This window comes from Doryrhamphus excisus, linkage group LG12 (assembly GCF_037039965.1).
Source record: "Doryrhamphus excisus strain RoL-2023G ecotype Guam linkage group LG12, RoL_Dexc_Guam_v1.1, whole genome shotgun sequence".
NCBI classification, from domain to species: domain Eukaryota; kingdom Metazoa; phylum Chordata; class Actinopteri; order Syngnathiformes; family Syngnathidae; genus Doryrhamphus; species Doryrhamphus excisus.
Genome location: NC_136368.1, coordinates 20,123,169 through 20,146,259, shown reverse-complemented (window position 1 = coordinate 20,146,259; position 23,091 = coordinate 20,123,169). Strand labels below are relative to the sequence as shown.

The window sequence follows — 23,091 nt, the reverse complement described above, 5'->3', positions numbered from 1 at the left end:
ATACCTATGGACAATTTGGATAGTATTGTTCCCGTATTTCTTGCAGTATTTGTGTCCCATTCATCCACAGTTTTTTTCCTGTGCTGAATATGATTGTCACTGTTGTCACATCACACATTCAGACGGAGTACAAAGCAAATAAACTTGATTGCATGCAGAGAACAAATGTCATGACGGCAACATGCATAACACATTCCTGCTGCTGTCACTTGTCTCTGCCGCTGATTGTTTTGCATATCAAACCTTACCGTGTCCAACACCCCCCCTCCCCCCCACACACACACACACACACTTTTTTTTTTAACAAGAAACGACAAACAAAACATGTCTACATTTGTAGATTTGTTAAACACAGTGTTTTTTGGCTCAAGATTCAACATACTAATTAGCCCCTAGGAGATTCGGCTAAGAGTTTGTAGTCCCCCCCCCCCCCTTCCCATCTTTCTCTTCCGGAGTTTTAATCAGCCTAATTTCTCTCGCCAACATGCAGGCACGTTCGGCGGCATACGCGAGAAGCCTCTGTTTGCATAATGTGCTTGCGGTCTGCTCCTCTGAGACTGAGCCCTGTTTGTGCATCCCTGCATCTTTGTGTTTATCTGTGTGTGTGTGTGTGTGTGTGTGTGTGTTCAAGTTCATTTGTATGTGTTTGGAGAAATAGGTTTCGACACCCCCCACCACCATCACCAACACACACACACACATTCACACGGAACCTTTATACTCCCCTTTAGTCTTCCGCCCTGGCTCCATCTCAACTATGATTACTCTGATAATTCAACAGGAAAAAAAAAAGGGCGCACACACCTTCTGCCAGACTGTTTCCTCTGTTCTGTTATGGAAATGAGATTTTCCATCTCACTTCATCTTCAGTACTTAAAAACCTCTTTGCCGCGAATTGGACTGTCTCGTGTGTTAACACATTTCCTCCCGTAGAGGGGCTTTGTTGTTTCGAATTTTAAGCTCGCCCGTCTTTTCCATGCAGAAATTAGATTTCCCTCAGATTGTGTGAAATGTGTACCGTGCTATTACGCTTGTGTTTATTGCTCCCTAAATCAAAGTTAGCGTTGTGTTGTTTTGACGGCCGAATATCCTTTTTAATGTTTGCAGTCGCATCTTATCATCTTCGCCGTTTGCTCAACACATGCTAGCGCATTATGTTTTGCAGCCCTCATAATGCCCTTGTATTTATTGTCCTCTTTTGGAAATTGTATTTTAAAGTGCCTCGCTATTATACACGAAAAAAAAAAATCAAAGAAGACGAGAGTGAGCTATAAAAAGTTAGAAAGCAGAAATAAAACACGGGCTAATAGAGGTGTGTCCGGGGCAATCTTCCGTGCGGGATTGTGACTGATTGGATTCCACCCTTGGTTTACATGCAAGTACGCTGACTTTAAATCAACAAGCAGCCTTTTTGCCAGCCTCCTCATCTAAAAGATTTACAGCTGAGTGCGTTTGTGTGTGCATGCCCGTGCCTCGCTTTTGAGTTGAACTCCCAGCAGAGCATCGCAGCGAGGAACAAAGCATGTTGTTTACTCTTACAGAAAGTCAACACGTCCCATCTTCAAATTCCACGATTTCTCATGCAAAAAAATGATCATGATAAATCATTTCCAAAAACACTTGCACGTTCTTCCTGTGCATGGATCTCTTTTGCGTACTCGGTTTCCTCCCACATTTTAAAAACCAAATTTGGAAAGTTGCATATTTGTATGTGGCACAAACATCCGTATGACAGCAGAGTAAAGTGCAAAGTATTGAACTTGGGACTAGTTAATTCAGTATTTGCTGCAATAACATAGCATGAATGAAATATATTAGATGATAAGTACAGAGGACGAGTGGTTAGCGTGCAGACCTCACAGCTAGGAGGACCAGGGTTCGATTCCACCCTCGGCCATCTCTGTGTGGAGTTTGCATGTTCTGTGGGTTTTCTCCGGGTACTCCGGTTTCCTCCCACATTCCAAAAACATGCTAGGTTAATTAGCCACTCCAAATTGTCCATAGGTATGAATGTGAGTGTGAATGGTTGTTTGTCTATATGTGCCCTGTGATTGGCTGGCCACCAGTCCAGGGTGTACCCTGCCTCTCGCCTAAAGACAGCTGGGATAGGCTCCAGCACCCCCGCCACCCTCGTGAGGATAAGCGGTAGAAAATGAATGAACATTATTAGAGACCTCTCGACATGAAATAACACCCCTATAGTCACTTTTACACACATTTATAGTAAACATAACAGAAAATAATACATATAAGGCATAAACAATTAAGACATAAATAATATTTAATTTTTTTGGAATGTTTATGTTCGGTTCCTCCCACATTCCAAAAACATGCTAGGTTAATTAGCAACTCCAAATTGTCCATAGGTGTACCCCGCCTCTCGCCCCAAGACAGCTGGGATAGGCTCCAGTACCCCCCGCCACCCTCGTGAAGATAAGCGGTAGAAAATGAATGAATGAACATTATTAGAGACCTCTCAACATGAAATAACACCCCTATAGTCACTTTTACACACATTTATCGTAAACATAACAGAAAATAATACATATAAGGCATAAACAATTAAGACATAAATAATATTTAATTTTTATGGAATGTTTATGTTCGGTTCCTCCCACATTCCAAAAACATGCTAGGTTAATTAGCATGTCATATCAAGGCCCCCGCCTTGATATGAAAGTTTAATGTTAGTGCGGCTCGCGCAAGTTTGATATGGATGCTGTATGGTATCATGTACCCAGAAAAAAATATTACGTTTGATTCATGTTCATGTTAAAGGTTAAATAACTGTTAATAGTTATCCTCCTTATGTGTGTGGAAGTGGTAAGTTTTTGGCTATTTAAGTTTAAAGGAAATAACTTGAAGGCTACCGTTTAGGTCGCTAGCTCTCTAGTTTGAGTTAGCATGTGTCTCAAGACCCTGCAGTTGCGCAATATGTTGTAAATAAAAAGAGTATAAATGTGACTATAGTCGTGTTTTGTCATGTCTACAGGGCTCTAATAATGCTTTGTTCATTTTAATCTGAAAAAAATAATTTGTCTACCCAATAACTATATGTGGTTTCTTAAGTTTTTATTATTTGCCGTTTTATTTTTATTATTATTATTATATTTATTTATTACTGATTGATTTTCTTTATTCTTGATTTGTTTATTTATTTTTTTTACTTATTTTGTGCAGAAAAATAAAAATTAAGAAATTTTGAGAACAGCGGAATGTTTTATCAGAGTTTTTATTTTTCTGTTTTTAATAAATGCGTTTTTTTTTATTTGGAAAACCTGATGCAGCCCAGCCTTGCCCAGACCCTAGCTCCAGTGGGCCCCAAGTAAATTGAGTTTGAGACCCCTGCAGTAAACAGATGTCATCAGCACACCACATGAAAATTTTCAAAAATCAATTAAGCTAATCTGCCATTTAAAACAAACAAAGCAGACGCAGGGAAGCAGAATTTCTTAATCGCGGATAATTAATATCTAGGATGAATGAAAACAACGACTCATTTGTTTCGTTTTTTTTTGCTTTGGAGTATACGGAAGCCTTTCAAATGCACATCAACGCTATTCTTTTATTATGTTTTGCTCTGTAAAACGCAGGGCTGAGATTCCGTTTTTTTTTGTTTGTTCTTTAACGAGAGCTTACAGTATTCTATTCATAGATCCCCTTTTAGCGGCGTCCATAATGGAGCTGGGATCTGATTAACCTCGTCGCTTGCTGGCACAATGGCGGCCTACCCTGAGTCTGGGCGCCTAATGGAGTCCACTGTCACAAAGCGCACTCCAAACATTCTGTGCACCACAGGACTCGGCGGCCAGATTTGAATCCCTGAACTCAACCGACTCCACATCCACCCCTCCTACCCCCTCGTCACCCTCCTTTGCGCTCACTAGGCTGAAGGAAACAAAACAGCCTCCGAGCTGACACCCCCTCCGCCCGACATGAATCTATCTCCCTGCTCCACTCATGCGCTCGTGCACGCACACACAAGCGCTCACGCACCCCGGGCGTCCTCCTCAGTGCCTCTTTTGTGATTTTATATTCCTAATTGGAGACACTTGTGTGTTAAGATATACCACAATAAGAGCATCTCCATGAAGCACCATCAAAATAATTCATGAACATGTGCTCATTAGGGGGCCGTTTACTCAATGTTTGATACTCAAAATGGATAAAAACTGTTTTTTTTACATGTCTACCGCACTTTGGAGCTTGAAAACATTTCAAAACAAACTCAGGATTATGTTTTTTTTTTTAAAATACACATTAAAAAAATACTTGTGGTCACTTTATTGCAGTTTAGTTAGCGTTTGCAGTAGGGATCTCCTGATCCGATCTTCAGACTTTGGAACATTTGATAAAATCAGATTCAGGAGGAACCTTGATGTTTACCTGCTTAGCCTCACTTTTTGATGTTTTGATGTCAAAGTTCCAGGGTTCAATTCCACCCTCGGCTATCTCTGTGTGGAGTTTGCATGTTCTCCCCGTGCATGCGTGGGTTTTCTCCGGGTACTCCGGTTTCCTCCCACATTCCAAAAACATGCTAGGTTAATTAGCGACTCCAAATTGTCCATAGGTATGAATGTGAGTGTGAATGGTTGTTTGTCTATATGTGCCCTGTGATTGGCTGGCCACCAGTCCAGGGTGTACCCCGCCTCTCGCCCGAAGACAGCTGGGATAGGCTGGATGGATGGATAGATACTTTATTCATCATCCAGCAGCTTACAGATTTGGAAAACAAGGGGACATGCAGGGTTCAAGAAAATAAGGTAGATGGATGGATGATGGATGGATGGATGGATGGATAGATACTTTATTCATCATCCAGCAGCTTACAGATTTGGAAAACACGGGGACATGCAGGGTTCAAGTAGATAAGGTGGATGGATGGATGGATGGATGGATGGATGGATAGATAGATACTTTATTCATCATCCAGCAGCTTACAAATTTGGAAAACACAGGGACATGCAGGGTTCAAGAAAATAAGGTAGATGGATGGATGGATGGATGGATGGATGGATGATGGATGGATGGATGGATAGATAGATAGATACTTTATTCATCATCCAGCAGCTTACAGATTTGGAAAACACGGGGACATGCAGGGTTCAAGAAAATAAGGTAGATGGATGGATGGATGGTTAGATACTTTATTCATCATCCAGCAGCTTACAGATTTGAAAAACACGACGGCATGCAGGGTTCAAGAAAATAATGGAATGGAACTAATTAAGGTTGTATAGTAAAATAAAATAATAAAATAAAATAAGGTACAAATAGCAAATACAGTAGAGCAAAAATATCCAAAAAATATAATAGCAAAGCAAGCAAAATAAAATGTAGTTTTTAAACAGTTACTATGTTTTATTGCTGCTCTTTATTGCTGCCCCGTTGTGTTTATATTGCATGCATTACACGGAAAACAACCAATCCAACACATGCAAACAAACGAGAGACAATCGGATTAGAAGCTCTCCCGGTTTACACATTTTGGGATTTTTGAAAGTCCCCATTATATGCTAAAATCTGTCAACTTTAGTGTCATGCACTTATTCAGCGTAATTGGTTTACACGAGTCCATAAGGTGAAACATTTATTGCAGTCTAAAGGACCATCGAGTTTAAATGAAACACCATTTTCCTCCCCTCCTCCAAATTGCCAAGACCCAGACAGATCTTTACATGCTGTCTCTGCTCTGAGCCAAACGAGGAAGAGCATTTCTCTCCCACCTCAATGTTGCCATCTCCTGGCCTAACGGGATTAGACAACATGCTCACGCAGCTTGAAGCCAAAAAAAAAAAAAAAAGAGAGCCACTTCCATCGACCAGACTGCTTTGGACCGCCATGACTGGGGCAGAATGTCTCTCAGTGTGGAGCCGGTCCTCCCATTTTTATTTATTTCTTTTTTTTGTTAGTCGCCAGCTCCTTCAAGGGCCCTGCCAATGGGAAACCGTCCTCAGCCATCAGATAATGGCTGAGGGGAAATTGCTTCAAGGACAGTGACATTGTAGAATGACAATATGAAGATGTGAAATATATTCAAAGTGGAGAAGTGGAGCGGCCCGGTGCTTGAACAGGCACAAATTAACAGTGACATCCACACACACATTTTACGATCACACACACACACACACACACACACACACACACAAAATGTCTATACTTCATCTTCCCTGCTTTGAATAATATAACTGTCCATGTGCGAATGCAATTATTCCCATGCCAGACAGGCGAGCGAAGCCTCACCTGATATAATAACTGCCAACATGGCCCCCCTTAATGTGGGCGGCATAGGCACCCACACCCCCTGTCTGCAGTCAACCCAAGGCAACTTTGATACTTGCAAGGCGCCCGCAGTTCAGGCACTGAGTTGGAAAATGAAAATCAAAGTGAAAGTCGGTTAGGGATCTGTCAAGTCAAATATGTGCGTGCAATCATCACTCGGGCGGAATATCAGTGGAGGTTAATGCACGGGGGTCAGCTGATCTTTTGGGTAGCCCTCATTCATGCACGCCGCAGGCGGGGAAATTCAATATGAGGCATGAAATGGGAAGTGGTCATCTTAATTGTATTGAAAGCCGGAAAGCCGGAGAGGCAGGAAGTACAAAGCCGCACTTAACAGGAAGGAAGTGCATTTTTTTTTTATTTTATGCTGAAAATGCATTTGAGATAAAAACGCCGCCATTGTTGTTGTTCCTGTATCATCTGATATAGAAAAGCTTCAACCTGTAGATGGCACTCTACTCCCTGGTTCTGATCCCAAAAAAACCTCCAGGCGGGTGACGCCATATTTAGAATAAATATGCTCTCACTTCCCAAAACCTGCTTCCATATCCGCCGTTTTTTTCCCGTCTGTGAAAAGCGCATTTATGTTACCTGAATGTATTCTTCATTTGCGGTCAAAACGTGTTTGGAAATGTGTAAACATGAGTGAGTGCGGCAAGCCGAGTGTTGTTGTTGCAGTGTTATTTGCACAGTGGGGAATGCTGGGAGTGGAGTGGAGTGGAGTGGAGGAACCTGAGCCAAACGTGATTTGTCTCTGAATACTAATGCCTCTTTTGATCCTGCTCGGCTTTTGTGAGATTCAAACAACAAAATAGGTTCTTCCTAAAATGTCTTAATAGACTCGGGCTTTTTTGTGGGCCTCATGTTTGGAAGGCTAGGAAACATATTTACACACCTTCCATATTAATGTTCTGGATTTGTTTAAAACATGTGCGGAGTCCGTGGAGATCTAATTACAAGGAAAGTCTGTATTATTCATGCTCGGTCCTAATAGACTAATTAATTTATCATAAAAGAAACTTTGTGATTTTTTTTTCATAAATTATGCATTCATGTCCATAATTGATCATTGCTTTACAAATATACCTTATTAAGTGTACATTTACAGGTAAAATGACTGCTTTTTTTTCTTTTTGGAAAGATTTCACATACAGATCCACTGCAAGAACATCAGAAAACTGAAAAATGATATGCATGCCAGGCTAGTCGTTGACCATGCCGTAACACTACAAATTTGTACACCAACTGCTTGTGCTGCTTGGCAAAAACGCCATGAATAACCTTGTGGAAGTACATCGTCGAACACCTTGAAGGTCGTACAATTTTGATGAAGTCGAGAAAAACTTGCAGGAAAAATATGTACAAATATTCACGCAAGGAACAAGGAAACCTGTTGTAAATGGAATAAGTCTTCTAAATCTAGTTTTCTGTGAATAAAATAAAATTAGACATACATTTTTTTAAACATTTAATTAATTCATATAAATTTTAATTTTAATTTTAATTTTAATTTTAATTTTAATTTTAATTTTAATTTTAATTTTAATTTTAATTTTAATTTTAATTTTAATTTTAATTTTAATTTTAATTTTTTAATGTAGAATTGTAAAATGTAAAATGTAAAATTTTAAATTTTAAATTTTAAATTTTAAATTTTAAATTTTAAATTTTAAATTTTAAATTTTAAATTTTAAACTTTTAAATTTTAAACTTTTAAATTTTAAACTTTAAACTTTTAAATTTTAAACTTTTAAATTTAAAATTTAAAATTTAAAATGTAAAATTTAATAAAAGACCAAAAAATTTTTTTTGTTTTTTTTTGTTGGGATGAGGTTGGAATCTGGGTGGTTGGGGGGGTGGGACTAGATAAGTCTTGACTTCTTCCCACTCCCTTTCGAACATATGCACGTTTATATATACATAGGTATTTTTATTTGTATTGATTTTGGTTGGTTTGTTGTGCTTTGGATGTTTTTCATGTTCGAAATAAAGAGGGAAATTTTTTTTTTTAAATAAATGCGCATCCCTTTTGAAGGAATCATTCACGTTTTCGCAAAATAATGCTATATTATATATTATTGTGTCATTTTCTTATTGTGTATTATTGTTTTTATTATTGTTTTTAACCATGTATTTTTTTTCTACCTAATTATGCATTTTTGGCCTTGTGCGACTTGTACTTCAAAAGGTTATTTTCCACATTTCAAAACATATAATTTTTCCCAGAATTCTACATTTTCCGGACCAAAAATTAGCATCAAAATTAATGTAAATTATAGTCCAGAAAGTCCAGTCCTTATAGACCAGAAAATTAACTTCCACAATAGAAACTACCATTAAAAGCGACTCCATACGGGCCTGACATGCATATTAAACCATTTTTGGGATGCTAATATTACTTGAAGACCCATTTTCCGAAAGTCTTATAATTGAACAGGTATAAAAAAACAGCCTGTTTTCTGTAACAGTATGGTACAAACAAAGTTGTTCCTGATGTGGAAACAGCACCACTTCAAGCTGTGCAGTAAAGACAGGAAGGACCTCGAACAGGAGGGGTTGTCAACAGGAAGCCACAACAATTAGGCCTAATAACATCAAGACCCGCAATGTGATTTATTTGTCCCAAAGAAGCATTTAAGAACATATTGTGACTCCATGCTAAGTGTGATTAGGACCAATATGTGAAACATTTGGCCAGTTGTAATCAGTGGAAGGCGTTGTGTGGATGAGTGGGGAAGGGTCTGTAGCGCCGCAGGAGGTGCCAAATGCAACAGAGACCACCAGTCAGTTCTGCACCTTGGCAGCTGCTGCCCCCCCCCCCCCTCCTTCAAATACTTCCACACTCTTGTCTCACCCGGGGCCGGCAGCAAGCACGGGATAATCTCATTTTATCTGCCTTTCAGACACCCCAAATGGCCGAGATTAAACCCTCAGCGTGACCCTCTCAGGGGGGCCGAACGCTGACACGTACACCCGCGGTTTATTCGTGCATGCGAGGTCAAAGTGAGACGCTGAAATTGATAAGGGGGTGACCCGAAAGCGCCCCTCTGGAAGTTTGCTGCATGTGCAAAGAGGCTAAATCCAAATTGAATAAACGGCGGCCGAGTGCACGCAGCAAGCTGTCTTCAAGGTTGTTGTGATGCTGCTGCTCAGCTGCAGGCTGTGTGCATAAATGTTTCAAAGGCAGAATATTTGATTAAATGCACAAAAAAGGTAAGGTGGTCCTCGGAGATCAGAGGCAAAACACACAGCTCTTGTTGAAGTATTTAAACAGCGTTATGTGATGTCAGATTAAGACGTGGCAGCTTTCCTCGTCATGTTATGATGATCACATTTAGAGTAAAGACATCTTATGGAAGGAAATGTCTTCATCTGCATCTTCATCTACGACCGGTAACAGCAGGCGATGCCAATGATGCTATAAACATCTCCTTATTTGTCTGTGTGTTGTCATCATCAGCACAGACGGAAGTGTGTGTTTCAGTTTTAGGTCATTTGCTTTGCATCGCTTTCCTATGCAAATAACATCTTGAATACGCCACCAGAAACACAATAAAAATAAAAATAAAAATAAAAATAAAAATAAAAATAAAAATAAAAATAAAAATAAAAATAAAAATAAAAATAAAAATAAAAATAAAAATAAAAATAAAAATAAAAATAAAAATAAAAATAAAAATAAAAATAAAAATAAAAATAAAAATAGAAACTCTTTTCTCTGTGGCCATTTTCAAAATTTTAATTTTAATTTTAATTTTAATTTTAATTTTAATTTTAATTTTAATTTTAATTTTAATTTTAATTTTAATTTTAATTTTAATTTTAATTTTAATTTGCTCCATTTAGTCACACTATTCTTGTAATAATATAGTACTACCTACAAATAATTATCGGCCCAATGTTAGCATGAAAATGTGATATCAGTCGATATTGGTATCAGATGGTTTTTTTACCGATCATGAAAAACAATATTTTAAAAAATGCTGTATACAATACATACCACAGGTCTGTTACACATATTGGTATCGGCTGATATCAGTATCGGAAATTAAGAGTTGGAAAATGTCATTTTGTGCATCGCTTTTCTATGCAAATCCTATGCAAGCCACCAGAAACACGACGATTAAAATTAAAATTAAAATTAAAATTAAAATTAAAATTAAAATTAAAATTAAAATTAAAATTAAAATTAAAATTAAAATTAAAATTAAAATTAAAATTAAAATTAAAATTAAAATTAATAATAATTATCGGCCCGATGTTAGCATAGAAATGTGATATCGGTCGATATTGGTATCAGATTTTTTTCCCGATCCCGGTTTCCTCCCACATTCCAAAAACATGCTAGGTTAATTGGCCACTCCAAATTATCCATAGATATGAATGTGAGTGTGAATGGTTGTTTGAATATATGTGCCCTGTGATTGGCTGGCCACCAGACCAGACAGCTGGGATAGGCTCCAGCATATTCGCGACTCTACTAAGGATAAGTGGTATAGAAAATGGATGGTCATCATGGATGTCACTCACACCTGGTCATCAGCAGTTGACTCGGTAGTTCTTTTCTAACTATTACAGTTACACCGCAAGTCTCTTTTTTTTGTTTAATGTTCGTTTATCAATTTCCTTCGTCCTTTATAAATATTTTCTGCTTGTAAAAGTATAATTCTGTCAGTTTTTGCATGATTATATTTTAGACAGACCTTTTGGAACAGATGAATATCGCCGCGCTAATGCTGTTCTTCTAGTTGAAGGCACTTGTCTAAAGGTACCACAACAAGGGGGCACATTTTCATCATTTCCATGACTTACATTATATAACATTTCATGCGTTTTTTTTTTTTTTTATTTTATATCGTGCATAGTTTTGCTGCTTAATTGGTGATACATTTACTAATGTAAAATTCATGACTTAAAACTTGAACAAGCCACATATTAAACTTGCATATTCCCAGCCTGCATGATGAATAGCAGAACATTTTAAAGACGGCAGAAGAAGAAAGCCATCAGTGCAGTCAGTAAGAAAGAAAAAAAAACACATTTTCTGTAAGAATTGCCCTGGAATCTGCGAAGGGAAATATAAAACTGGGTGACAATTTGCTGGCAGTAGGTGTGACATGGTGGGCTGTTCTCCAAAAGGTGGGTTTGTGAGACATTTGCTCCCTGTGGCATATGCCAGGATTACTGCTTCCAAACAAATGCTTTCCCTCCCTTGCTGCTGCTGCCTGCCTGGCGAGTGAATGAGTGAGTGAGTGAGGAGGAGGATGTGAAGGTCGCAGTATTTGGCCTTCAGAAAAAAAACCCGACAGGCTAATTTCTAACCATCATCCTAATTATAGTGGAAAGATTAAGATTAACCATATTCTTACCGTTTAATTAAAATCACCTCAGTAAGAGAACAGATGGGCCAAGCCGTTCATCCGATGTAAGGTTCTTACTGTCACCACAAACGTCTTAATCGAGCCGTGATCTGCGTTAATCACATGACTTAAGTGGCAAACAGGTATCACTCCGGGATCGGTTTGCGCCCGGACCTCCGGTGACCTTGTTGTGGTGAACTGAGCAGGGAAAACACTCTCCGTGTAAGCTGGTTCTTTTTAATGTGGATGTCAGCCACTCACCCAGGCCAAGAAATGAACAAATAACCTCTTTTAGCGGCGTCCGTGGTACCTACTTGGCTTGCCTTGACCTGATGATTCTCTATTGACGCTTTTCCACTGTCAAAGCACATCGTGCCAGATACTCATTTCGAGTAACTGGTCCATTTTCTTGTCTCCTCTCCGGTAAAACCCCACACTGTAAACCAGAATGTTCAAAGTACTTAAATAAATGAAGTTATGCAAACTCAAAGTTCTTAAAAACGTTCTAATAACTTAATTACGTCAAGTTCATTGAACATTTTGAGTACTTTTAACTAATATGTTTTGATTAAATTGAACTAGAGCGGCACGGTGGTCGAGTGGTTAGCGCGCAGACCTCACAGCTAGGAGACCAGGGTTCAATTCCACCCTCGGCCATCTCTGTGTGGAGTTTGCATGTTCTCCTCGTGCATGCGTGGGTTTTCTCCGGTTTCCTCCCACATTCCAAAAACATGCTAGCTTAATTAGCGACTCCAAATTGTCCATAGGTATGAATGTGAGTGTGAATGGTTGTTTGTCTATATGTGCCCGGTGTACCCCGCCTCTCGCCCCAAGACAGCTGGGATAGGCTCCAGCACCATACGCGACCCTTGTGACAACAAGCGGTAGAAAATGAATGAATGAATGAGTGTAAAGGTGACTATAGGGGTGTTATTTAAAGGCTAGAGGACTCTAATAATGTTAAAAAATGTATTTAGAAGGTAATCAACGGGTTCTCGGCTGCACGGCGGTCGAGTGGTTAGCGCATAGACCTCACAGCTAGGAGACCCGAGTTCAATCCCACCTTCGGCCATCTCTGTGTGGAGTTTCCATGTTCTCCCCGTGCATGCGTGGGTTTTCTCCGGGTACTCCGGTTTCCTCCCACATTCCAAAAAACATGCTAGGTTAATTAGCCACTCCAAATTGTCCATAGGTATGAATGTGAGTGTGAATGGTTGTTTGTCTATATGTGCCCTGTGATTGGCTGGCCACCAATCAAGGGTGTACCCCGAATACCCTGAGTACCCTCATAATGAATGAATGTTTGCACGGTCAAAGTCTCTGACTTTGGACAAGATTTACAGTCCCTCTTGTGTCTATTGTCCACCTACAAGAACAAAAACATTAAGATAAAGAATTAAGACTCAGGGGCAGCTGAGTGTTGAGTGTTTTTATGTTGTTTACATCTAAAGCTGCTGTTTTTACTCTGGTGATTTGTGCGTTAGCCTTTTGATCAGATTAAATTCTGAATCCTCTTAGTGGCAAACAACTAATTTAGCTAATAATTCAGTTAGTTATCCGCAGACTCGTCATAGCCATCAAATCAAGGATTTTTAACACCCACCCAGCCAGTCAGCCAGTCAGCCAGTCAGCCAGCCAGTCAGCCAGCATGGGGTTGTGCTGCTGTCTCCTTAATGGTAGAAGTCACTTCCAAGGTTCATACTTTATGTTCAGCCCGAGTGAGAGATCTGCATGTAGAAATAATATAGAAGGATAATGGTTAGGCAGCAAGTCATTTCCTGTAGTGATATATACATTGACTCCGTGTCCAAATATGTCCTCTCCTGATTACGAAGCGCATTTGATAGCAGTGCTTTCAAAATAGTCCTTCATCATCCAACCTGCCGAACGCTTGATTTAAAGCGACGACGTGCGGTAATTTCAATCTCAAACAGCAGCTTCAAAATCAGCGTGTATGTAAAGCGTAACTATCGTTGCCATGGTGACCGCTCATCGCTTACTTTTTTGGGTCTATTGCCAACTGTAGTAGCGGGCCTCCCTGTAGCGGTAGTGCTAACATTAAACTTTGCCGCACACCAAAAACGATCCGACAATGACTATTTCAAGACACGCTAGATAACCAGGAATCTCAGCGCTCTTTCACTTATATGTAGGGCGATCCAAAATAGACTGTGAACAGCAGTAATTTATTGATTTAATTAATTACGTTAACATTTTTAGCGTAATTAGCGCATGCGCACCATGTCGATTACAGGGCTCTCTGTCGGCACAATAGCCTTCTTTTAGAACTTTATTGTGACTTGGGGGTAGCGGAGAACTGATGGTAGCAAAGATGAGGATACTGAGATTGTCATTGGGAGTGACCATGATGGATAGGATCAGGAAGGAGTACATTAGAGAGGGAAGACTGAGATGGTTCGGACATGTCCTGAGGAATATATTAGAAGACCAAAGACCGTGAAGGAAGACCAAAGAGGAGATTTATGGATGTAGTGAAGAAGGACATGAGGGTAGTTTTACAATCAGTAACTGTTACATTTGTTCACTTCCTGCTTTCCATAATACAGTTTCAGGTTTTTTTTTAATTTTGTAATTTTTTTGTCCTGTCCGAAGTACGAGGTGATATGACCATCAAATTTTAAATTTTAAATTTTAAATTTTAAATTTTAAATTTTAAATTTTAAATTTTAAATTTTAAATTTTAAATTTTAAATTTTAAATTTTAAATTTTAAATTTTAAATTTTAAATTTTAAATTTTAAATTTTAAATTTTAAATTTTAAATTTTAAATTTTCATCACGTACCGAAGTAGGAGGTGATATGAGCATCCAATGCCATAATGGGTACCATAGTAAGTGTCAATATAGTGATATATATAGCACATCATGACTGGTTCAAGACTCTTCATCCTTGTATTTAGCAAACATCAACTGCTTGTATTGTTTCTTAAATTGGCTCATCGTTGTGCATTGTTTGATTTCCTTACTCAATCCATTCCATAGTTTGATTCCACATACTGAAATGCTATGGCTTTTTAACGTAGTCCTAGCATAGAAGTGTTTCAAATGTACTTCTTCCCTGAGATCATATTTCTCCTCTCTTGTAGAGAAGTATTAGATGACATTTTTAGCTAATATGTTTAATATGTTTAATTTATCTGTGTATTTAATTACAAAATGACATTACAATACAAAAAAGGTCAGTTTTTATATTAAAAAATTGTTTTTCTGTTCTGCAAATGGGTGATTTTTTCATATATTTCCTAAAAGAAGTCAATGAAATGTTCACATGTGGTATATAATCAGCATGTATGACACCGTGTTATCACAGATATCCTCTGCTGTCTGCCGTGCCCCCCCCCCCCCTATCTTTTTATTGTGTGCTTTTTAACACCTTGTGCTGCACTGCCGGGGGAGGAGGCTCAGACAGATTTAAAGGCAACGTTTGCGAAGGCGTCAAGGAGCCTTTTGAAGGGGCCTGCCTCTGCCTTTTAATCAGCACCGACTAATCATCCATATGCTTGACAAAAGTCTGCTTGACTCATGCTCTTTGTGTTGATATGTGAGTGTGTGTTGGGAAGGGGGGGGTGGCACGTCACTCACTGGCTGACACCTCACCTCCAAATCACCCCTTGCTTAGAACTATTGTTTGAAACAGGCTAAATTAATTGCAGATTTATAAAATTGTGTATTGATCACGGGGGCTGGTAAACACTGTGTTTTTCTGCAGCAACACACTGAAGGCTGGAGAGCATTAGAATTCCTCCCCTGCTGTCTAAAAAGGCTGCTCATCCTTTATACTTTGCTCTGTTTGCACAGAACGATATGAGTGGCGCAGAAGAAAAAAAAAAGAGGCTGGACTCTTTATGAATGTCAAGATGTGATTTTTTTTTATCTGTAACTAAGCTTTTAAAGCTTCTTTGTTGTTTTGGTTTATAACTTGTTGAGATTATGATCGAGCTCTATTGATTGTAGCTGCTTGGGGTGATAGCAGGATATGCACTGATTGTTAACAGGGGAGGATGTGAATAGGTGACCGTATTTTAATCACCCAAAACCATATTCAAACATAACTTATCATTTAACTTATCATTTCAATACATATGTGTGTGTACATTGTGTATATACAAAATAAGCAATATTACAGAATAAAGTGACTTGTGGGTGTTTTTATTTTTGCTTTTTCCCGAGTAGCCAGGGGCATATGTAAAAAAAAAAATTATGTGCAAAATACATACATACATTATTAACAGTAATATTATTATTATTGCTGGTCTATTAGTAGAAAAAAGGACAAATGCGACGATAACCATAGAGCAGGAAATGGAACCTATTGCAACACTCATTCATTGATTTTCTGCACATATAGACAAACAACCATTCACACTCACATTCATACCTATGCACAATTTGGAGTCGCTAATTAACCTAGCATGTTTTTGGAATGTGGGAGGAAATCGGAGTACCCGGAAAAACCCACGCATGCGCGGGGAGAACATGCAAACTCCACACAGAGATGGTCGAGGGTGGGATTGAACTTGGGTCTCCTAGCTGTGAGGTCTGCACGCTAACCACTTGAACACCGTGCAACCCTGTGTGCATTCTGTATATACAAAATATCAAAATGAGCAATATTACAGAATAAAGCGACTTGAAAGTGAGTGTTTCTATTTTTGCTTTTTCCCAAGTAGCCAGGAGCATATGTACAATTTTTTTAATGTGCAAAATACATACATACATTATTAACAGTAATATTATTATTTTTGCTGGTCTATTAGTAGAAAAAAAGGACAAATGTGACGATAACCATAGAGCAGGAAATGGAACCTATTGCAACATTCATTCATTAATTTTCTACCGCTTATCCTCACTAGGGTCGTGGGGGTGCTGGAGCCTATCCCAGCTGTCTTCGGGCGAGAGGCGGCGTACACCCTGGACTGGTGGCCAGCCAATCACAGGATACATATAGAAAAACAACCATTCACACTCACATTCATACCTATGGACAATTTGGAGTCGCTAACTAACATAGCATGTTTTCGGAATGTGGGAGGAAACCGGAGTACCTGGAGAAAACCCACGCATGTACGGGGAGAACATGCAAACTGGCCGAGGGTGGGATTGAACTCGGGTTTCCTAGCTGTGAGGCCTGCGTGCTAACCACTCGACCGCCGAGTGCAGCCCCTGAAACAAACAAACAAACAAAAATTCTGTTTTTGGAATGTGGCAGGAAACTGGAAAAAAAATGCAAACTCCACACAGATATGGCCGAGAGTGGAATTGAACCTGGGTCTGCGTGCTAACCACTTGTGTACCCTGCAACACTCATCACTAGCTAAAATAACAATACACATTGCCAGTGCTAGGTTTTATAATGGCAACAATCTGACACCGAACGAGATTGTTTCTATCATAATTGCTTTGCACTGACTTTGAAGAACTGTATTTGTCTTTCCAAATTGTGTGTGTGTGTCCAATTGCCCGCCCCTCGCCAATATACCATCCAGGCCAAATAAAAGGTTATACAGCAGTCCAAAAAAACTGTCATGCGACTGTACTTTTACATCCCATCATTGATGATTTGACCTGAAAGCTTCTTTGGCAGTCGGTTGCTGCCTTTTTGATGGCTGGCTGCCAGGCCATCAGCGGTTGGGTCAGTGTGTATTGGCATCGCAGCCTCGCTATAAAACAATAGATCATGGAAGTATGCTGATCCCACTCACCGTGTCAATATGCCCAATATCATCATGACTAATGCTCGGTTTTTATACCTCACTTTTAAGAGACAGCAGTGTAGTTCTACACTTAATTAATTTAGACTTATGATATTTAAAAAAAATTTGGATTCAACTCAATGATTATGTCATTGTATGGTCATATCACCTCATACTTCGGTACGAGGTGCATTATTTAAAAAAAATTAAAAATTAAAAATTAAAAATTTAACCAGTCATGATGTGCTATACATATCACTATATTGACACTTACTATGGTACCCATTATGGTCATATCACCTCGTACTTCGGACGGGACAAAAAAATTATAAAAAAAAAAAAAAAAAAATTAAACTGTATTATGGAAAGCAGGAAGTGAACAAATGTAACAGTTACTGATTGTAAAAGTACCAGATGGAGGGGTAGGATTTAATAAGCTTTGCTTCTTCCTACTCCTTTTGGACATGTGGAACTGGGAACTGATTATGTGATGCATTCAATTGTAATCTGATGCATGTTCAAATGAAATTAAACCATTACCATTACCATTACCATTACCATTACCATTACCATTACTCTTGGTGTGCCTAATGTTGTGTCCACCTACTTTAGACATTTTATGGCAGACAAATTCTATAGATAGATACTCATTACTGCATCCCATTTACATTGTTTTCAGTACTTGAAATAAATCAGTTTTAATCTTCTCATCACCAGAAAATCCTGTTTAAATGTATTTCTTTCAGCTGAAATTACTGGTGTGTACTTCTTCTTTTTCATGCATACTTTTATGTGCAGATTCATAGTTTTTAGACGACACTGTAAACCCGAATGTTCAAAAAACTTAAATAAATGACGTTATGCATATTAAAAGTTCTTAAAAACGTTCTAATAACTTAAGTTCATTTAACATTTTGAGTACTTTGAACTAATATGTTTTTATTAAATTGAACTACGGCTATATTAAGTAAGATTAACTTAAAAAACATAGTTTACATACAACTTAAGACACTGTAAATCGGAATGCTCAAAATAATGAATTGGTATAATTATAGTTAACTTAAAATTTTCTTAAAAGTTCTACTTAAAAATGTTGTTTGCCGGTTGCATTGTGTCTTTTCAGTTTATTTAAATTGTGATTTTTGATTAATATGAACTTTTTGCAGATTTGAATGGAGAATGCATGACAGAGAGAATGAGAAAAAGAAAGCTATTTCTCTTTTCACCCCCAAATTAAAAAAGTATATCTAACATCAACTCCAAATATTAAAGCTCTGATATACTGAAATGTTAGAGTTTATTATGTATACAGTGTCATAAAAGAGCCACTACTAAGCCATTTGCCCTGTAAAGAATCAACAACAGTTTGTCACCCAGACAAAAGTCCTCCCTTTTGGTGCGCTGTCGTCGCCAGCCATTGGTGGATGGCTGGGCTCATTAGCATAAGCTCCAGTTTATAGACGGCCTGCAAAGTTGAAGCTGCCACTGATTCATTCTGACAGGACACAAGCTCAGCCCTGCTCATTAATGACTTCCACAGGCAGAACTTTTTAAACAAGGATTGTGCAAAAATGGCAAAACTTCTGCCTCGCTGCTGCTGCTGCTTTTTGGTTGCTTTATTTATTTGCACGGTCCAGTGCACCACCACAAGATATTTCACCTATGAAGAGGATTCACCGGGGACAGAAATAGGCAACCTGTCCAGAGATCTGAAGATTGACCCAGCTGATGGACACGACACCTCCTTCCGCTTCATGCAGGAGAATAACTCCTCCGTGGTGCACATGAGGGAGGCCGACGGGCTGCTGAGTGTGGCCGAGCTCATCGACCGGGAGCTGCTGTGTCCCGACGGCTCCCCGCGGTGTTTCCTCACCTTCGACGTGGTTGCTCTCTCCAGAGACAAATACCAGCTCATCCATGTGGAGATCGAAGTGCGGGACATCAATGACCATGCGCCCATGTTCGCACGCAACGACACCAGCTTGGAGATCATGGAGAACGAGCCTCTGGACGCCCGCTTCCCGATGCCCATCGCCGTGGACCCGGACGTGGGTGAGAATTACATCCAAAGCTACAACATCTCCCCCAGCAGCCACTTCATCGTGGAGATGCGGCAGAGAGAAGACGGGCTTAAGATCGCAGAGCTGGTACTGGTGAGAGAGCTGGACCGGGAGATGGAGGACTCCTATGTTGTGGAGGTGACCGCCACCGATGGAGGCGTGCCTGCTAGGTCTGGATCGATGACGGTTCGAATCAAGGTCCTGGACTTCAACGACAACGGGCCTACTTTTGAGCACGGCTCCCTGAAGGTGGAGCTCAACGAGGACTCTCCAGTGGGCCACCGGGTGGTCAGAGTGCACGCCTTTGATCCGGATGAGGGCATAAATGGCGAGGTGATGTATGCGTTTGACTCCATCTCACCAGAAGCAGCTCGCGTCTTCCACATCGATCCACACACAGGGGACGTGACCCTTAGAACCCGGGTGGACTTCGAAAGGAGACGGTCCTACGAGCTCCTTGTCAAGGCGTCAGATTTAGGCGCCAGACCCGCATCGTCAAGCTGTAAGATCTCCATCGAGGTTTTAGATGTTAACGACAACGCGCCCGAGATCAGCATCAAGCCCATGACCCCCAGCGCCGACGCCGTGGCCTACATTACCGAGGCGGCTGCAGCAGAGAGCTTCGTCGCTCTCATCAGCACCGCAGACAGGGACTCCGGCTCCAATGGATACGTGCGCGTCAGTCTCCTCGGCCACGAGCATTTCACCCTGCAGCAAGCCTACGGCGAGACCTTCATGATAGTCACCACGTCCACTTTGGACCGAGAGAGGATCCCTGAGTACAACCTGACTGTTGTTGCAGAGGATTTGGGTAACCCTCCTTTTAAAACAGTGAGACAGTACACTATCAGAGTCACTGATGAAAACGACAACGCCCCTCTGTTCAGTAAGTCGGTGTATGAAGTGTCCGTCATCGAGAACAACATCCCCGGCTCTTACGTCACCACCGTTGTGGCTCGTGATCCCGATGTGGGCAAGAACGGCAAAGTCTCGTATAAGCTTCTAGACTCTGAAGTACCAGGAGGGTCACCCGTGTCCACCTATGTCTCCGTGGACGCACAAACAGGTTCTTTGTACACCGTGAGGTCTTTTGATTATGAGAGCATCCAGGAAGTGGAGCTGGTCATCCAAGCTGAAGACAAAGGTGTCCCCTCGCTATCCAGCACCTCAACAATCAAGATCCGGGTCGTAGACCAGAACGACAACTACCCCTATTTCACTTTCCCGATACTTTTTAATGACTCTGCTGACATTCCACTGCCCTTGAACGCCCCTTCGTCGTATCTGGCTTTGCGTCTCTCTGCTGAAGATATGGACGACGGTGTGAATGGCGACCTGTCGTACCACATGCTTCAAGGCGACCACAAGCTTTTCACCATCAACAAAGACACAGGAGAGATCGCACTCAAGCAGTGGCTGGTGGCCCAAATCGGGGACACATTGGACCTTGTCGTGGCCGTGAGCGACCACGGACGCTCGCCGCTCTCCAGCAGCGCCACGATCCGCTTCGTGGTCACCGACACGGAGCCCTCAGAGGACCAGGCGGTGGTGTTCTTACATTCAGGCGACAACGAAGAAGGCATCATGGCAGGGCTGGACGGGTCGCTGGTTGTCATCATCGTGCTCAGCGGGGGGTGCGCTCTGTTGCTGGTCGCCATTGTTGCCGTCGCTGTGAAGTGCAGAGTGGGACGCAGCAGCGCAGGAATCTCCAAAAGAGAGGCACATCACAATTTATTTGAGAGTAGGCCGCCCATGGGGTCACCGCATGGCAACATTTACACTGGTCAGAGGGGTTTCTTCCTGGAGAGGACGGCCTCTAGTCTAGATGACTCCTGCTTGTATGAAGAGAGGAGCAGCGACTCTGAGTCAAAGGTGGGTTCCATTTTTTTTTTTTCAAAATCACAAGTTCTGCACCTCAAACTTCAGCTCACCTTTTTGTTTGTTTTTTTTTTTTTTAGATGTTCCTGCCCTCAAAGTTTTTCCAAACATCAGCATGGCAAGGCGACAAATACTGCTTGCAAGTGAGGTAAGAGAGACTACCATCCAAAATGTGCAGCGAGCTTCTATTGGGGAGGGAGGTCATCAATAATCAAGCTAATGTGTTACACTGGTGGCTCATGCTGCTTCTATGTGCTGATTGGGAATTGCAGTGGCATCGGCAACACGGACCAACTGAGCGTGAAGGACAGCGGCAAAGGGGACAGTGACTTCAATGATTCTGACTCTGACATCAGTGGAGATGGAGGCAAGAGGAGCTTCAGCACCTTTCACCCCAAACAGAAGAGTAAGTCCTTTTTTTTTTTAACTACTTTTTCGTCTGCCTGAGCAAAGTTATTAAAAGTTAAAAATGATTCGGCTCAATAAAAAAAAATTAAATAGTGTATAATTTTTATTTCAATATATTTTTATAGTTAGAATATTAAATCAAATGAAATATAATTATGAAAATTATTTGGTTTTGGTAAGAATGAAAATAACAGGAATAATACAATGAATCTAATTATATTTTAATATTTACTAATAGTTTATATTAAATAAAATTCATAAAAGGCAAAATACTTAGTTTAATCTACATATTACTTTAATGTAATTATTATTTAAGATGATTCAAATTTTACAAAATAAACACACATTTTTACAGTATTCACAGTAAATATTTACTGAAAAATAATACATACTTACAAAACATTTATGGAAAAAACTATTGAAATATTTTTTACTTTAAATTTCAAATAATAATATAGGAATGTAAGGGTATCCATTGAAAATATAAATATTTTCAAAATATAGTATTTGAAATAATAATACAATATTAATGATAATGTAATAAAATAATATAATAAAATAATATAATATCATAAAATTATTTTATATATATAATATTTTTTAATTATAATATAATACAATTAAACAAAAGAAGGAATAAGAGACAAGATGTCTCATATGTTTATAAATCAAACACATACATTACTTCAATTACATGACTTCATTACATTATGTGTTGTCTAATATTGTGTCCCTCTCATGTAGTAATAATTAAACAGTATGTATTAATTACATATGACAGGAACAAAGCAGCTTTGCTGTAAAAAAATGTCAATCAAAAGTGAGCACTGACACTTTTGTAAAGGCAGAACCTTTGGACTACAACTCATTAGGCCCTAATGATGTGTACAGTACATAACACATACTGTTTAAGACCCAATTTCATCCTTATTTTCCTGCCTTACTTTAGGTTCATCCAGCACTGCTAACAGTTTAGCGGGAGATTGCCAAGGAACCTACTGTGCGATACCGCCGCAGTGCTTCAGGACCCCCCGAGACTTGGCGTACGCCAACGGCTTCTCCCCGGCAACACTTTTCAATGATATGCACCGTTATAGCCACTCCTGGAAGGACTCTTCTTACGGTACCAATCCACAAAAAACACGAGGCACCTTACAGACCTTCTCTGGAAGAACCCTCCCGCCTTACCTCCCCCAGTCTCACAATGAGCCACCCATCCAGAAGCAGAGTCCAAATATTGTTACGGTAGCCACAGAGTTAGAGGTTGCCACTATGTTTTAAAGTGCAACCTCATGTAAATATTTGTAAAAAGACAACCAGTATTGGTTTATAGCATTGTTGAAGACCTAGGTTCCCAGTTGTGTTGGGGGTACGTGAAAAAAAAGAAAAA

General features: G+C 39.9%; 1 protein-coding gene and 1 long non-coding RNA gene across 2 annotated transcripts in view; both read left to right on the top strand.

Annotated features, from left to right (window-relative positions):
* LOC144901574 (uncharacterized) overlaps positions 1 to 16,786 on the top strand; it is a 50,659-nt gene extending 33,873 nt beyond the window's left edge. Inside the window, exon 5 of the long non-coding RNA XR_013629628.1 lies at positions 16,516 to 16,786. This is a non-coding gene — a long non-coding RNA (uncharacterized LOC144901574). The remainder of the gene's footprint in view (positions 1 to 16,515) is intronic.
* A 1,687-nt stretch (positions 16,787 to 18,473) lies between these two features.
* Positions 18,474 to 23,091, top strand: pcdh8.1 (protocadherin 8, tandem duplication 1). The gene is made up of 4 exons (XM_058082336.2): positions 18,474 to 21,287; positions 21,374 to 21,441; positions 21,566 to 21,699; positions 22,651 to 23,091. Exons 1-4 carry the CDS (start codon positions 18,927 to 18,929, stop codon positions 22,980 to 22,982), a joined length of 2,895 nt encoding a protein of 964 aa, XP_057938319.2. The 5' UTR covers positions 18,474 to 18,926; the 3' UTR covers positions 22,983 to 23,091.

What these genes read in the sequence shown, in the direction of transcription:
- pcdh8.1 (XM_058082336.2), top strand. Translation starts at nt 18,927, where the DNA reads ATGGCAAAACTTCTGCCTCGCTGCTGCTGCTGCTTTTTGGTTGCTTTA. An exon ending in GCAGCGACTCTGAGTCAAAG is followed by an intron (nt 21,288 to 21,373) that starts GTGGGTTCCATT and finishes TTTTTTTTTTAG; the next exon opens with ATGTTCCTGCCCTCAAAGTT. An exon ending in AAATACTGCTTGCAAGTGAG is followed by an intron (nt 21,442 to 21,565) that starts GTAAGAGAGACT and finishes TGGGAATTGCAG; the next exon opens with TGGCATCGGCAACACGGACC.